Genomic DNA, 16,875 nt, shown 5'->3' with positions numbered 1-16,875 from the left:
AATAGATTCCTAGCGTGGAAATTACTGTTGCAGAGTATACAGTATTTTCAAAGTTGCTTAACTTTTCTGTTTTTTAAGCAATTTTTTTCTACTTTGTATTCTCACTAGAATAACATCTAACTCCGCTGTCCATCAGATTTTCTGATACGGTGCCCTGATTGGCCGAAGGAGCCCGTATACGATTCAGCCTGATTCTCACAACAATCCTGGGAAATTTGGGAGGAAACATCATCGTGGGTGCCAGTTTTCTTGAATTCTAGAGAGTCTGTGACATAGGTGTTAAATCATAGGGTGGAGACTGGTCAGAGCCTTCTGATTCCAGTGCCTGTACTGAATTCCTGTACTTGTGCTGCTCTGGTATTCTGTTTCCTAGTAAAAGCAAAGAAACCCCCAAAACCAAAAACACAAACAAAAAAACCCCAAAACGAATGATAATATTAGATTTGTCTACGTAACTTAGTCTTTACGGTATCAAGAGTTGATAGTGGTGAGGTCTGTCTATTTAAAAATAGTAAACTTTTTTTTTTTTTTTTTTTGCGGTACGCGGGCCTCTCACTGTTGTGGCCTCTCCCGTGGCGGAGCACAGGCTCCGGACGCGCAGGCTCAGCGGCCATGGCTCACGGGCCCAGCTGCTCCCGCGGCATGTGGGATCTTCCCGGACCGGGGCACGAACCCGTGTCCCCTGCATCAGCAGGCGGACTCTCAACCACTGCGCCACCAGGGAAGCCCAAAAATTTTGACGTCACTAGAAATTATTAAAAAACTGATGCAAGCCCTAGTCTGGTCCTCCCATACTTCATCACAGTATTTGTAAGAGGCAGGCATTTTCTATAACTGCATTCTAACTTAGGCAAGAGAAATAATATTTTAATGAAATTCCATTAAAATGTTGTGTTTGCACATTTGAAAACAGTGGTTAACGTTCATTTCATTTTTTTCTAGTGTGCTAAGACATTTATAAATCTGATGACTCACATCTCCAAAGAGCAGACGGTTCAGTACATACTCACCATGGTTGATGACACGCTGCAGGTGGGTGTGTTCTTCACCTGACACGTTTGGTCCTCACCTTTTTGTGCTCTCCCAGTAACAGCACTTCTATAAGCTTTCACCTAGAGCACTGGTTCCCTTCCAGAGTGTGATAGTATATTTTTCTTCATTGTGTGAGTTGTAATTTGCTAATGGTGGTAAAGATGGGACTGCCCACACACTGGCTATTGTGTTGTTTTTAGGATGTCAGGGAATCAGTATGTCTTTTTCCTGTATTTCCTCAGAGTTCTGTGTTGGACAGCAGCAGTGCTCGGTGCGTTCCTTGAGGCTTTCCGGATGCTCTGCCTACTCACAGATGATGTGGCTCTTTTCTTTCAGTCATTCAGCAGATTTCAGTGCCCCTGTGTCCCGGGCCAGGGCCAGGCCCTGGGGGTTTAGTGCTGACTGTAGTCAAGGTGCTTGCCCTCAGAAACATGGTGTTTTTGGAGAGCATTTTGGCTATCATCTGAGACTTTTCCAGTGATGTGAAGTTTCTATTTACTGCTTTGTTGTCCGTAAACACAGAGGGCCTCCCTTATTCACAATATTGTTTTTTTTGTTTTTTTTGCGGTACGTGGGCGTCTCACTGCTGTGGCCTCTCCCGTTGCGGAGCACAGGCTCCGGACGCGCAGGCTCAGCGGCCATAGCTCACGGGCCCAGGCGTCCGCGGCATGTGGGATCTTCCCGGACCGGGGCACGAACCCGCATACCCTGCATCGGCAGGCGGACTCTCAACCACTGCGCCACCAGGGAAGCCCCCACAATATTGTATTTTATACTCGAGTATAATCTAGGTTTAGATTGTTGGTATTGAGAGCAGTCTTTCTGAAACAGGCCAACTGGCTGCAAAATCCAAGGCCTGTCTGCACGTCTCAGGGAAAAGAGTCTTGAAGACTCAAGAGCCTGCCTGTCTCTTGAAGAAAAGAGTCAGTCTGGCTGCTTGGAGGGCGTCTGTCTGTCATTTTACAAGGAAGAGCATTTATCGCTGGCCTACTGTGTGCAACCACTGGGCGAACTGTTCCCGAGGACCCAGAGGTTAGGAGGAAGGGTGCTGCCCATCTAGGGGCCATCGTATCACTTACAGGGATGTTGTGATTTAATCATCTCAGGATGGCTGTCCAGCCTGGACTGATGCAAGCCCGTCTGAGAATGATCTCCGTCTTTCTTGGCACTTTTTCCTTTAGGAAAGTAAGGTCAGGATAAATGGGGAGTGTTGTGGTCTGCCTTGGTAACCCTTGTTACTATGATTGGACTAGAATGAGGAGGCCGTGAGCTGGCCTGCAGACCCTGGTGTTACTGATACGTACACACCCACCCACCCACACTCACACATGCACAAATTCCCTCGATTTTTATACACATTTACAAACCCGTAAATTAAGAACCGTGAGTTCACACAGAGCATCTCCAGTTTGTGCCCTCCACCGCCCCGCCCCCGAGTTCATGCCAGGCCCCCGTTCCGTGCTGGATTGTCTTCTCTGCCGGCGAGTGGGCACAGTCATCTCGTCCTCTGTTACTCACCCGTGATACAGAGGAAGTCGGCTCAGAATTGCTGACCCGCATACCCGAAAAAAAGCCCTTTGCCTGGAGTTCAGTATTTGTCTGCAGTACTTCGTCTTTAAACGAGGTTGTGCAGAGTATTGTGTTCAAGTTTGTTTTAGTGTGGTTATATTATTTTTCCAGAAATAGTCAGCTTCATTTATTTTTGTTTGTAATCTACTTCAGTTTTTTCCTCACCCCTGTTGGTTTTTACTATTTTTTATTATGTAAAACATTTACATGCTTCCAGAAGTCAAAAACTATACAGAAAGGTGCGTCCCCAGTCCCCCTTGCCCACACTCCCACCCACCTCTTGTAGGTCATAATGTCGTAGACTTCTGTTTGTCCTTCCTGTTTTTCTTATTGCGTACAGGTACACATGTATTTTCTTATTTCCCTCTCTTTCTTATACAGAAATACATACTAGACGTAGTCTGTTGTATTTTGTTTGTTTCACTTAACAATATGCCAGAAATCATTCCATTTCAGTTCAATCTCCCATATTTTTTTTGACAGCTACAGAGGACATTAGTAGATATACCATATTTTACTTAATCGGCCTCTGATGTAATAGCCATTGAGGTTGGTTCAGGTACACATATATTGGGTTTAATAAAGTTTTATTTTTCAAAATGGGCAGTTGGTGGGACCACTCATGCATCTTCCCAGCAGCTGGGGCATCTCCACCTCTGGTGTTTCTCGTGTAAGTTACTTGAGCTGTTTTAAAAGCCATCACTAGGTCTTTTCCTGTGGAGCTCCTGACGGGCTGGCCTGGCCAGAGAAGCACGAATCTTCCCGTCTCTCAGAGGCGACAGCTGGGGTTGCGAGCTTCCTACCGAGTTGGCCGCGTGTGGCCTTGTTACGAAGACCAGGTTCCTGAGCCTGTCCCGAATTCTGCCTTTGGACCACTTCTTCTTTTTGGCTTTGCCCTTAGATCGTTCTCCGGGTCTTTGTCCTTAGTGGCCGACTTTCTGGCATCTTTCTCTTTGGGGGCATCTCAAGCTTGGAGGGCAGCTGCTACCACTGAGGCCTCGCTAAGATGTCGGGCAAACAGCAGTTACGATAGTTTGTAATTAGAAATAATGAAGATAATAACCTTATGCAAATGTATTTTCCTGTTGTTGGGAGTGTACTTCATGGTAAATCCTTAGAAGTGGGATTTCTGGATAAAAGAGAACCATGTATGCAGTTTTGTTAAGATATTGCCAAATATTCCATTTTGTATTCCCACCAACGTGTGAGAATGCCTGTTTCCCTACAGCTTTGCCAACAGAAGGCACTGTCAGGTTTTTACATTTTTGCCAATCAAGGCGGTGTCCGAGGCAGGACATCTTCAAGTGTATAGTTTCATTTGTTCTTGTTGACCTGTGTTAATGAAAGATCTGTGGAGAGATTTAGACGTACGTAGCTGCCATTATCCTTAGCTACTGATTAAACGTATTCTGACAATTGATTTTATTGGTAAAATTTTGTTACATTGAGAAATTTGCGCACACTTTCACCACGTGAGTCTGTGTGCCATTTAAAGACTATTGTTACACATTTCCAATCCAGTCTTTTTATTCTTAACACATCCGAATGGCATACTTTGGGGGAAGAATTGCTTGTTTTTCCTCACGTGTTTAGTTTTTAGCACATAATTTTGAAGATTAAAATGTTTTCTGTGCTCGCATATTAGTATCAGTTGCTCAGTGCCTCTGAGAGGGCTTTATCCTTATTCTGTTAAAGATGTGGATTTGGGTGCTTGGAGTGGCAGTGGCTGGAGGTGCGTTTTTAAGCAGGAATCAAATCCATGAAGGACTTGTTGAGGAAGATGGGTTTTAACCTTAGTTAAACGTGTGACAGTTTCTGCTCTTTCTGTGTGTAGGGGACTTTGTTAATTTACATGTACAATGAGAATTACAATTTTAGCTTTGAAAATAGTCCACCAGTGGAGTTAATGAAGACCTACCTGAACTTCGAGTTCTTTGATGAACTCGGTATCGTAACTATTTCAGTTGTTAGTCTAGACTATAATGATTTGTTACTTAAAGAGATAGTAGTCTACTCCTCAAATAGGTAACTGCTAGCACAGACCAAAGTTAAAACCACTGTATTTCAAAAGATTTAAATGTTGATCTGAGAGTTAAAATTATTGTTTATGTGGTTATTTGTGCTGTTTACCAAATATTGCTACTTAACCACCATGTTCACTTAGTGAACCAGATAGTGGATTTCAGCTAGCGATATGCGGAGAAAATTTCGGTGACAGGTAGTTTGCATGGTTTCAACTAAGAAGTAATTGTTCCTCTGATCTACCTGCTGGTATGCTATGCTGTTTTTTGCTGTCGTTATGTGCCCCGATTTTCCTGTCACAGTGTGTAAGGGTAACCCAGACGTCCGAGGTTTCTCTGATGCCCTGTTTCCCTGGCCTGTCTGTGAGTAGCTTGAAGTGCTTCCTGCTGGTCCTCCCATCGAGAGCTGAATTGGGATCTCCCTGCCCTTCCCGATTTTGTTTGTGTGGAAGGAGGGTGGAGGTGTCCAGACAGCACTGAGGGGCAGGCTGAGGAGAGATGTAACTCAGTTGCTACACCTGCGGGGGGTCTGTTATCGTGGCTCACCTGATTTAAACTAATCATAATAATTAAAGGTGATTTTATGTAAAACTATCTCCCCCTGCCCCCATCGTCACCCCCTGCCCCCATCGTCACCCCCTGCCCCATTGTAATAAAAACAGGGAGACAAATCTCATACCGACTGGAAAGAGAAAACATGGATTGAGGGGGACATAAAATGAAAGGCTGAGAAGCAGTGTATAATCGTTACATTCTTTAGGAAAATGCATTCTGATCAGTGATGTTTATTTCTTTCCGGTTTTTTTTTCTTTCTCTCTTTTAGGAAAATCACCAGCGCGTTAGCATTTTCTTTGACTATGCTAAACGTAGCAAGAACACTGCCTGGTCCTACTTTCTGCCCATGTTGAATCGCCAGGATCTCTTTACTGTTCATATGGTAAGTTTTGAATTGGTCACATTTCTGATTCAGGGAAGAAATGCACCCGGGCCAGTTGTGACTTGGTAATGTCCCAGTACCCAGAGGAGTGACCGCTCTGACGTCGACTTTTCAAAGCAGCGCTTCCTTACTGGATGTTAGTAATGTGGGGTGTTGGGAGGTCAGAGGAGGCAGGGTTGCTTTGACACAGTTCAAGTTTGTAGAGCATTTGATGAGCTCATTGAGATAAAAGCCTTTGATAAGGCTTCCCTGGTGGCGCAGTGGTTACAAACCTCCTGCCAGTGCAGGGGACATGGGTTCGAGCCCTAGTCCAGGAAGATCCCACATGCTGTGGAGCAGCTAAGCTCATGCGCCACAACTACTGAGCCTATGCTCTAGAGCCCACAAGCCACAACTACTGAAGCCCGTGTGCCTAGAGCCCGTGCTCCGCAACAAGAGAAGCCACTGCAATGAGAAGCTCGCGCACCTCAACGAAGAGTAGCCCCTGCTCACCGCAACTAGAGAAAGCCCGCACACAGCAATGAAGACCCAACGCAGCCATAAACAAACAAACAACAAACAAATAAATAAAAATTTAAAAATAAAGTCTGTGGTAAATTCACATGTGCAAACAGCTTTAGGTGGTCTGTGACAATTAACTGCATTTTACTATAGAAATTACATTTTGCTTTGAAGCAGCTGTTGTGTTTAATTTTTATTTTAATTAAGTAGTTAATTAATTGCTTTTTAATATCTTAGATACACTTCTGTTTTAAACTTAGCCTGAAAGGCTATCTTTTGAAGTGTTAACACTGAGCAGAAGGTCTGAGAGGACGATCAGAGAATCAGTCCTTGTACAGGCCTTTTCTGTTCCTAGCGTATTGTGGGCTGCAGGGGACGCTCCTGAGGCTGCATTTCATAGATGTCTACATTTTCGCAGCAAGATCCACTGTCAGTGAAACAGTTTTGAGCACACGCTTTCTCTTTCTCTCCATATACATCTATATTCATTTATGTACTAGTATGTTCATATATTGTATGAAACATTCGTAAAAAGAAATTAAAAAGGATGACCCATGAAATAAACTATTTTCAAGAGTACTTTAAAAAAAACAGTAATATATTTTCTTCTTTAAATTGTGTAGAGGCTTGTTTTCACTGTCTGGAAACATGATTTAAACATTTTCCTAATTTTGATGGTCTTATAATAAAATTGACAAATGTGTTAAAGGCCAAATACACATTTAGGGTAAGATTCATCGTTATTCATGGTGTAGCCAAGTCTGTGTTTCCATTTCTTTATGATTTCAGTTACTTTTGGCTAATCTTTCACATTTTGAGGGTCAGATGCTCATTGGTTTACCCCGTGCTGATGAAAAGCTTGTGCTCGGAGAGGAAACGCCAGGCCTCGTGTTCCTCTGTCTTTGCCCCTTAGCTTGTGCTTACACAATTTCCTTACAGGGATCCTTTCGTGTCACTTATCTGTTTTGTGACAGGTCAGTTTAAGTTAGATAGCGTGTCTGTGAACTCACTTAGTGAGGCACGTGAAGACGACCGCATGTCACTGCAAAGTGAGGGCGTCGGGGTGCTGGGCTCTGCCCCCCTCCCCCGTGGTGCAGGCTCCCGAATGTGCCACGACACACGCTGCCCTCTGTCACCTCGCTTGCTGTGTGCAAGTCTGGGAACAGACCTCGGTGTATTTTTGGCTTAGCTAATCAGCCTTCACGGTCTCTACTAGGATTAACTCTTGCTGAATGATGAGAGCTTTGAAACACTAACTTGCTTATAAAAAGTACTCAGAGAATATTTATTAAATTGGGTTTGTGGGTGGAGAAGTGGTAGTTTATACTGCTTTTCCCCCCTCCCCCTGGTATATCTATATATATTTCCAGATTTATTGGGGTGTAATTGACAAAATTATAAGGTATTTAAAGTGTACAACATGATGATTTGATAAAATATACTTATACTGCCTATTTAATAAAAAAATTCATGATTCATTTTTTTTTAACATCTTTATTGGAGTATAATTGCTTTACAATGGTGTTAGTTTCTGCTGTATAACAGAGTGAATCAGCTATACGTATACATCTATCCCCATATCTCCTCCCTCTTGCATCTCCCTCCCACCCTCCCTTCGTGATTCATTTTATAGCTTGAAGAAAATTGAGAAGTTTTTGAGTGAGGAGAAAAGGGTGTTTGCTTCTACTGAGAGAGATGACTGTCCAATACCCAGGATATATTTTATACCAATACCCAGGATATACTTTATACCGAGACACAGGTTTGGAACCGAGAGCTCGCAGGGGCCTGAGTGGCCGAGGCAGCGGCTGGCAGTTCGTTGGAGCCATTGCTCAGAACTCTGGCAACTGATTCGGTGAAAGTCACAAAGAAGGATTTTTGTGTTCTTTGATTTTTGCTGGTCTTACAATGAATCCTAATCTTACTTTTGAAACTCAGAATAATGCAGGGAATATCGTGAAATTCTTAAAACACAACTGGTTTTGGTTCACATTAATGGAACTATTTAAAACTACCTTTGACCATACTAGAAATATTTTTAAAAATGAAATATCTATTATCTTTGGAGGAGTTGAGTGCTAAAAGAAATCCTGCAGCAAAATGGTTATGAGTCCTGTTTCTTAGGGTCTATGGTGTGATTTTTAGAATCAGGATAATATTCAAATGTATTTCTTATTTTTCAGGCAGCAAGAATTATTGCCAAGTTAGCAGCTTGGGGAAAAGAATTGATGGAAGGCAGTGACTTAAATTACTATTTCAATTGGATAAAGACTCAGCTGAGTTCACAGGTAAGAGACATTCCTCTTAGTATCTTTGGAAAGAACATAACGTCCATGTTCTCTAAAGCTATTTATGGTAATTATGTGAAATTACAAAAACTCTGTTAAAAAAGAGGCATTCTCAGTTTGATGAGTCAGCCATGCTCCTTGCAGGTCTGATAGGGGCTTCACCTTTTCTGCCTGTAACTGGCTTCAGCTCAGAGCTTCCTGTCTCTTCTGCCACTCGGGATTTTCCCTTCATGCATTTCAGCAAGTAGGGAGGATTTCCCTTCCAGGAAGGTGGCTGCCGAGATCACACGGGTTGGAGGATTGGAAGGACGCACACAGCTCCAAGGGTACACTCGTGTGAGGCTTACGAGAGAGGAGGAGAGACAGTGCGATGGGCGAGCATCTCTGCCCTGGGACCCTGGACCACCCAGATCGGTGCCAGGAGTCTTGGTTTGGGGAGAGTTCTTTGAAAGTGTGCAGTGGGTCCTTTATGCCCTCTGGTCACATACCCAGGCCAAACTGTCTGACCAGTCACACCAATAAATATACTGGCCCTGGCTGCTGCCAGGAGGGCTTCAGACTGCAGACAGCACGGGACCGCTCATTAGGCAGCCCGCCTCTAGTCCTGGCCAGGAGGCCGTCCCAGGCACCACTGGGTGGCCTGGGGCTGCTCTCTCCAGCCCGAGAGGATGTCTCCCTCAGTGACTCCCACTTAGGATTTCACCGTGTCCTTGTGGGGTTGCATTTAAGCTCAAAGGGAAACACGAAGCCTGCTTGCTGTGGTCTCGCTGCTGTCAGGGCCCTCGAGCCCGTTTCTTCGTGGAGGAGGACAGCTTTCGGGGTGACAGCTGGCAGATGACGAGTTTTCCCTTTTGTCTTCTCGGTTCCCCAGCGCAGGGCGGATGGCCGGACACTCCTGACAGCTCAGTGGAGGGTTGCTTTTCCTTTAGGTGTCTGGTGACCAAGTGAGAGGTGGTGAGGGTGCTTGGAGGGAGCGAGCCGCGGAGAGGAGCGAGCTGACCTGGGTGGGGAGGGTGGCGTATCTGTATCCGGAAGGAAAGGCAGGAGGGGGCGAGCTTTGGTGTGGGCGGGACATGGAGGATGGGCCAGGAGAAGCCGTGCTGGGAGGCCTGGTGGCCTCAGGGCTAGATGACAAGTAAGGGCCTATTTGAAATGAAGGTTTGGAAAGTTGTAATTTAGGTTGCTGGTGACTTTATGATTTTAGTAGATTTTAATTTGAAGTATGAGAGAGACACCATGACATTTTGCTTCGATTTATTTTTTGTCTTATCGTTGCCTGCCTTTTTGCGGGGGGAGCCTACTAACCTTTTCTGTTTGGATAGGGAGATTTTGAAGTGTCTTGATTGAACAAAATCAGTTATTTTTTGTCATCAGCATACACTTTAACACTCTTTTTTGGGCTTAGTTTTTAAAAGTACTTTTACAAGAGTCACAAGTTTTGCAGATTTTACTGAGTTTGTGAGATATTTCAAAAAGAAGATACTTAGAACATGAAAAATACTATGTGAAGATGAGGTGTATTTATTTCTACATGTGTGTCATTTGGGATCAGAGCGCTTAGTTAAAGAGTTAACCCGCCCTCCCCTTCTTTTTTCCTCTTTTGAGATTAGTTCTCCCTTTGAAGAAACTTCGTTCTGCTTTAGCGTTAGGCATGGTCTGGTGGTAATAAGGCTTTATGCTAGCTGGACTCATAAAAGGAGATCTGGTAGCAAAGAATGCACGCTGCAGTGTGCCGCTAGCATTTGGGGTTGTTTCATCTTGGACTTTTCCCCGTAGGAGTAACAGTTATGCTCTGCCTCACAGATAATTGGTTAGTTTTAGAATGATTAGCTGTGGTTGTAACCATGTCCAGCAATTGGGGGGCTATTTCTCCGGTCACTAGTGGAAGTAGAGATTTCAGTGTCTGGAACCTTTTCATTAGAATTGGTGTGAGACAGACGCTCTTAAAGACCTTTCTGTACCTTTCCAGCGCGCTTGCTCTTTTTATCGCCGTCTTTGGCCTTGTTCAGTTACTGTCTGGCGTTGCTGCTTTGCACGTCCTGCCCCAGGGAGAGGCTTCAGGCCCGTCCAGCCGTGCCTCAGAGTCTGGTCCCTGCTTCCGCTGGGCTCTGGCTGGCTACCACCCTTGCTGTGGGCAGACACTTGTCCACAGCCTTTGATCAGGGTGTAGTGACAGGCATGAAGCAGAGGCTTGTTCGGGCTTTTATTTTCTACTTTGCTTAAACGCCACGTGGTAGCACTGTATCTGCAAGGTCTCTTTTTCTCTATCGTAAGCGTTTTCTCCCTCATAAAAAGGACCACATTTTCATGATTCTGATAGAAGTAGACTTTCAAAAGTCTGAATTAGGTGCCAATTTGGATATTTTGTTCTTTGACTTTATAGAGACATTTAGGAGCCTTTTTCCCAATAGTTTAACCGTTATACTTGGGTTATAGGGGCTCATGCCTGGCACTTAGTAGATAAGTTATTGAATAAAACAAAATAAAAATTTCCTTTCAGAAATTCATTATCACTTTTCTCTTGCATATTCAGCTTCTGACTTTCTACCTTAAATTTTCTTTGGTCATTTCTGTGTAACAGGTGAGGTTCTGATTGTCATTATAATGTGTTAGCATTGCCGTGGATAACCTAATTTTTTAAGTTCCATGTAGTATCTTCCCATCATCAGGCACCTGTTTTGAAAGCTTTGCCACAGAATATAGTGTAGATAGTTCAGCTGAAGACAGTTGTCTCATTGGAAAAATGACTCAGGAAGTAAATCCTGAGACTTGGAAATTTGCACTTGCTTCACTTATGAAATGTAGTTGGAACTTAGTATTCAGTTTATTATTGTTCCTTTTAAAATAATTTATTGATTAAGATGTTACCCGGAAGAGTGTAACGGCGTTTAGAATATTTTGTATCATCCCCACGTTTTTTATTAGTTGATGATACTCCATTCAGTAGGATTAGGAAAACAGTGATAAAATTTGCTTAGCTCTCTTTCGTAAGCTGATGAAGTAGGATAAAATTAAAAACAAAACTAAGTAATAAGTTATTTATTTCGTAATAGAAACTGCGTGGTAGCGGTGTCGCTGTTGAAACAGGAACAGTCTCTTCAAGCGATGTAAGTACATTCCTTGTTCGTTCACTGGCCTCCTAACACCCTGAACTTAAGTTGTTTTGAGTCACAGACATTTAACGTTTTGAAGATGTTCCCTAGTCCCCCGGATGTAAATCCGTGGATTTGGTTGGGTTAATGGTGGTGTGAAAGCTGCGTGTAGGCCTTTCTGGGCCGTGCGGTTGCTTCCTGCTGCTGGTGGATGTGGGGCTTCCTCTTCCTGTTGCTCTTCTCTTCAGGCGGCTTTATCTCAGGCCTGAGAATCAGAGCAAGTCTGGACTCAGATGCACAAGTCGAGTGAGTAACCAGAGCTCCTCTCTTAACACTTTAGCTGTCTCACAGACGCTAACGTCTGACAGATCCACGGACCCTGCACCAGGCAGCTGAAAACAGTTCCGTTCCCCACTGGTACGAAAACCCACTACTTGCCTGAGTTGCTCAGGGTTTAATGGGGGCCTGCGTGGTGGCCAGACTCTCCCTCCCCCTTTTTCAGGCCAATCCTGCCCCACATTTATGTAGAGCCAAAAGGTTAAAGGTTAAAACTAATCATGTCCCCCCAGTTCCTTTCCTGGTTAGGGTCATCCCCCCGGTTGGGAGTGGTTTAACTTTGCTGTCTTCAGACCAGTTCAAGAATTGCCAATAGATTTGGACAGGTATGGCGTTGGCGTGGTTAGCGCCAGCTGAGAGCGAGGTGGGGAAGAGTTAGAAAGGTAGGTGAGGCGTATTCAGCTTCCTTCGCTGGAAATATCTCTGGGAGACCGGAAAGCACCTTCCGAGGATGGTGTCTCCCACCGGCTGTGCTAGACCTCAGCGAAGCTGTGGGGGGCCACGCAGGGTCCGTGTCCGTAACCCGCAGGCCACACCCCTGTGTGTGTGCTCGTAGACTAGAGGGGGCGACACAGTGCATCTCAAAGCCAGGAGTGGGGCTTCTCTTGGGGCACGGCTTGAGGGACTTGACAAACAGTGAGTGTGTCAAGCCGGAAAATGGCCACGCGTCTTCTGAAATCAGAACAGGGTATAGAACTAAGTGAGCAGTCTTGGGGCCAGGGTGGGGGAAGGAGGTGGCAGGTTCGAAGTCTAGATATTCAGCCATAAGCAGATGTTTAAATTGGGAGTCCTTATTTTATATGACTTGAGTTTCTTGCCACCGGTTTGAAAAATTGTTTGATTTGAAAAATTGTCTAATTAGACTTATTTGTAAAAATTTTAAAAGGCGTTTTCAGAATAAACTTAAGTGGTTATTAAAGTGTTTGGAAGTTAGTAGAGCTCACGCAGTGAGGTGCGAGCTCTGGCGACGTGACATTCTTCTTTTGCTCTTTTCTGTCCAGCGTGTGGGAAAAACAGCGCTGATCTATTGAATTGGCAGTGGTTAGTCAAAGTGGTTTATCTGGTCGACTCAGACACGTATGTCCCAAACGGTATTAGCATCAGGGGTGATTCTGAGTGAAGAAAAGCTGGACTTTGATGTCTCCCCTCTTCCCTTCAGTGCTTCATACCTGAACATCCTCCCTGGCTCTTGCTGCAGGTTCCTACCTTCTCAGAAGGCTGACAGCTTGGAAGGCAGAGACTTAAAGAAGTTGACAGAGAGGTGATAGCTCTTCCTTTGGTACTTGTATTTCAGTAGGGGGATCAGAATTGGTAGCTGGTATGTATGGAGCTCTTCCTGTGTGCCTGGCAGTGTTTTAGTCGTTTTGCATTTACATCTCCTTGAATATTCACACCCCGTCTTTGACATTGGTCTTACCATAAGCCACGTTTTAGGGATGAGCAGTGAGGCTGGAAAGGCACACCGGCTTGCCCAAGGTCATCCGCTCACGGTGGCAGGACCCCCAAGGGGACGAATTCCTTACTGAGAGGATTCTGAGGCACCTGGACTGGACTGGGAGCTTTAGGCATTCTCCAGGTTGCCTCACCTACTCAGACCTGTAAAGAATATCGACGTTCTATCTTAAAACCCCTTTAGGTTTTCAGACAGCATAGAAAAGGTTTGGTAAAGTGCATTCTGTGCTGTTGCCACTTGATGTCAGTATAAAACAAACAGAACAGAGCTTTACACAGCAAAATGAGAAATTAGCAGGATGCAACAGTCTTGACTTTTAAAATGGCACAGAGGCATCATCATAAGTTACGAGTGGATCATTACAGACATTTTTATTTAAATGACATTATATAAATGAAATTTTCTGAAAATGATTTGTGTTGTTTTTACCTAAATGTAAAAATAATAAACTCCGTCACATGACATGTACTTACCCTAACTTACCTTCAGCCGTCCGTTCAGTTCTTTGTTGGCTCTTGCATGGGGAATTATCAATCTTCTACTTTTCCGAGGACGTCGCCCAGGCTTAGATGTTGATTGCTGGGCCGCTGCCCTGACAAAAAGAGGAACACCGTGATCTCTCCCAGCCTTTGGAGGAGTCAGGAGAATCTGGGCATTCTTTGCCCTCTCTCCAGCCTCTTTCATACCTGTGTGCAGGGGACCGTGGTAACTCTCCACTCGCGCGTCCTGTTCTCTGTTGTAGACCAGGTCCGGCCGCACTTATTGCTGGATGGACATGGTTTCGTTGGTAGTAAGTAACGTAAGTTGCCAGGTTCTCCATATTGCTCATTTTATCTTGCCTTTTAATGTTCTGGAGCAGTTCTGTCCAGTAGAACTCTCCGGGGTGATGGCAGCGTTCTTTATATCTGCGGTGTCCACCCTGGTAGCCCCACGTGGCTCTTGACCACCTGGAAACCTGGCACGTGTGAGCGAGCAAGTTAACTTGCAGTTTTTTGTAGGCTTTTTGGTTTGTTTGTTTACAGCTTTATTGAAATCTGTTTCTCATACCATAAAAGCTTTCCATTTGCTATTGGTTTTAGTATATTTACAGAGTTGGGCAACCATTGCCACCATCTGATTTTGTAGCACTTTGCACACCCCAGAAAGAAACCATGTCCACCGAAACAGTCACCCCCGTTCCTAACCCCCTCGCCTAAACTCTGGCAACCCCTCACTCACTTTCCGTCTCTGCATTCACCTCTTCCGGCCACTCTTTGTACACAAGTCACGTAATATGTGGTCATCCGTGACCGGCTTCTCTCACTTAGCGTATGTTTTCAGGATTCATCCATGTTTTAGCATGTAATAACAGCATTTTAGAATGAAAGGGGAAAAAAAAAAGCTTAGCTTTTTTGGCTTTTGGCCACATTCCTTAAATTGTTTTCTCTGACAGTTCTAATATCCTTGTTAATGTGAAGCACTGTAGTGTTACTGCTTTGACTCTTTTAAGGCTCTGTTTTTAATTTAAGACTTTTCAGTCTTTCAGAAGAGTTGGAGGACTTTAACGATTTGGTTCTTCACTGTTTGTCCATAAGTGTATCAAAAGTGCTACCCGAGTAGCAGACATGAGGGGCTGCGTCAGGAGTTCGCAGAGTGCAGGCCTCTTGTTTAACTCTGGTCCCCTCTATCCTGTGATTTGTAAAGTCTGTGAGGACCCAGAGACGTTCACAGTCAATTACATGTCTTGGTGCTGGTTTCCAGAGCATTTGCTCTTCACCTGCAGCAATGTTTGGGTGACCTTCATTGTATCCTCTTATCACAAGATTAGTACGTTTTAAACATTATGGATCATTAAAATATATGCGAAGAATAAATGTTAAGAAAAGGAGAACAGATAAGCACCTGTCAGTTTTGCCTTTCTGATCAGATATTTGGAAGGACTGCGTATATTCTGGCAATGCAAAGGAAAATTAAATGGTAAAGTATTTCAGTACCAGACTTTCTTTTACATACCATTTTCAAACTATAGCATCAATAACAATAATAAGATAATCTAATATTGTACATTGGATGTGTTCTTGGAAGTTGCATACAAAGCAGTGATTTATAAAGTAAATCATATTTCTTAAGTCTGCAATAATTTTTCCTACAATAAAGAATCCCAGTAGTCATGTAATTAAATTATACGCCTAAGAAAATTAGATTGAAAGTAGTACTTGAAGGAGATTTATAAATTTGTAAATTAACAGTGAAATTACTTTCTTGGTTAAGACTTACGTCTAAGATGAAATTATCTTAAGTTAATTTAGGTATTAATTTAATATAGGTATTTTATGAGTATTGACTAGAGGGTCTCTCTTAATAAGCCAACTTCAAGAGAATTCTTGCACTATATTTGTTTTAGTTCCTGAATATGAAGTAATAATAACGACAAGAATAATAATGATGGTAATGTACCTTACAGTTGTTTTGTGTTTAACTGATGTGAGTTCAGATTTGAGTAGCAGAGGTTTTTGTTTTTGTTTTGTTTTTTAATTTAAGGCTGTTTTTTAAAAATTGGGCTGGTATTGCTTTCCTTTATTGATGAGACAACAATTTTGAAGAGTTTAAAGTGATTTGCCAAAGGTAAATTGGCAGAACTTCAGACTGACAAAACCTCTCTCCCTCTTTGCCTCCCTTCCTTTCTTTGGTCACTTATTTTTATGTCACAACTTCGTTGGGGAGGAAAAAATTATGCTCTGCTCCTTCTGGGTTCTTCTGTCTGGCCAAAGAATTAAATTGACGTGAGACAGATTAACAGGAGAAAACCAGATGTAATTACGTATGTACAGGGGCCCCGTAATATGAGGCCGCAGATGTGGCGCCTGAGAGGAGAAGGGGGTGCGGGGGGGGGACTTCAGCGGGGAGAAGGCAGTTCACACGGAGGTGGGAAAGCAGATGTTTGGTGACAGATGCTTGCTGGGCCCCCAGGGACAGTGGGACACACAGAGGACTCTGGTCTCCCGGCCCTGTGCAGCTCCCCCCAGCGCCGACCCGTGTTCTTTGTAGATCTCCGGTGACAGTGCCCTTCCTGGACCAGGGCCTTTGTCTGAGTTCTTTAGGCAGTTAAGGGGCAGGTACAAAGACAGACTTCTTGAATCCTCTGCTTTCAAAAAAATAACCACCCTAAAAGAATCCTCATGCCAAAAGGACCCATTTAAAGTGGCAAATTTTGTTCGCCTACAGCTTACATAGAGTAAAATAGACAGATTTTTAAATGTTCAGCTGAATGCATTTGTACATCATGTGTCCTACTCAATACTTTCCTTCGCCTCGGCTCCCACAAAGGTTTTTGTTATTATGCATTAGTTTTGCCTGACCTTGAACTCCATAAAAGTGGAATCATACACAGTGTGAACTCTTGTGTGTCCGAATTCTTGTGCAGTATTGTGTCAGTGAGAGTCACTCACGTTGCACTTGGCAGTAGTTCATCTCTTTATTGCCGTGTAGTAATATATTAAATGTATATTATCCATACTCTTATTGATGGACATTTGAGTTAGTTCTGGTTCTTGGCTGTTGTGAATATCTTGCTATGAACATCCTTGTACATGGCCTTTGGTAGATGTAACCACTTACTCCTGGAGCACTTCTAGAATGGAGTTGCTGGGGTACAGGTTACATGTGA

At 43.8% G+C, this 16,875-nt stretch overlaps 1 protein-coding gene across 2 annotated transcripts in view; it reads left to right on the top strand.

Annotated features, from left to right (window-relative positions):
• Window positions 1-16,875, top strand: part of ATP6V1H (ATPase H+ transporting V1 subunit H) — a 61,291-nt gene that overhangs the window by 5,575 nt on the left and 38,841 nt on the right. The window contains exons 4-7 of one of the 2 annotated variants that reach the window (XM_082859101.1): window positions 943-1,032; window positions 5,446-5,559; window positions 8,244-8,348; window positions 11,402-11,455. In XM_082859101.1, coding sequence (XP_082715227.1) covers window positions 943-1,032; window positions 5,446-5,559; window positions 8,244-8,348; window positions 11,402-11,455 — 363 coding nt within the window. The remainder of the gene's footprint in view (window positions 1-942; window positions 1,033-5,445; window positions 5,560-8,243; window positions 8,349-11,401; window positions 11,456-16,875) is intronic. The other variant, XM_082859102.1, reaches the window with a different exon arrangement.

Source organism: Leucopleurus acutus (assembly GCF_964270905.1).
Source record: "Leucopleurus acutus genome assembly, chromosome: 17".
NCBI lineage: Eukaryota > Metazoa > Chordata > Mammalia > Artiodactyla > Delphinidae > Leucopleurus > Leucopleurus acutus.
This window is presented reverse-complemented; position numbering and strand designations above follow the sequence as displayed.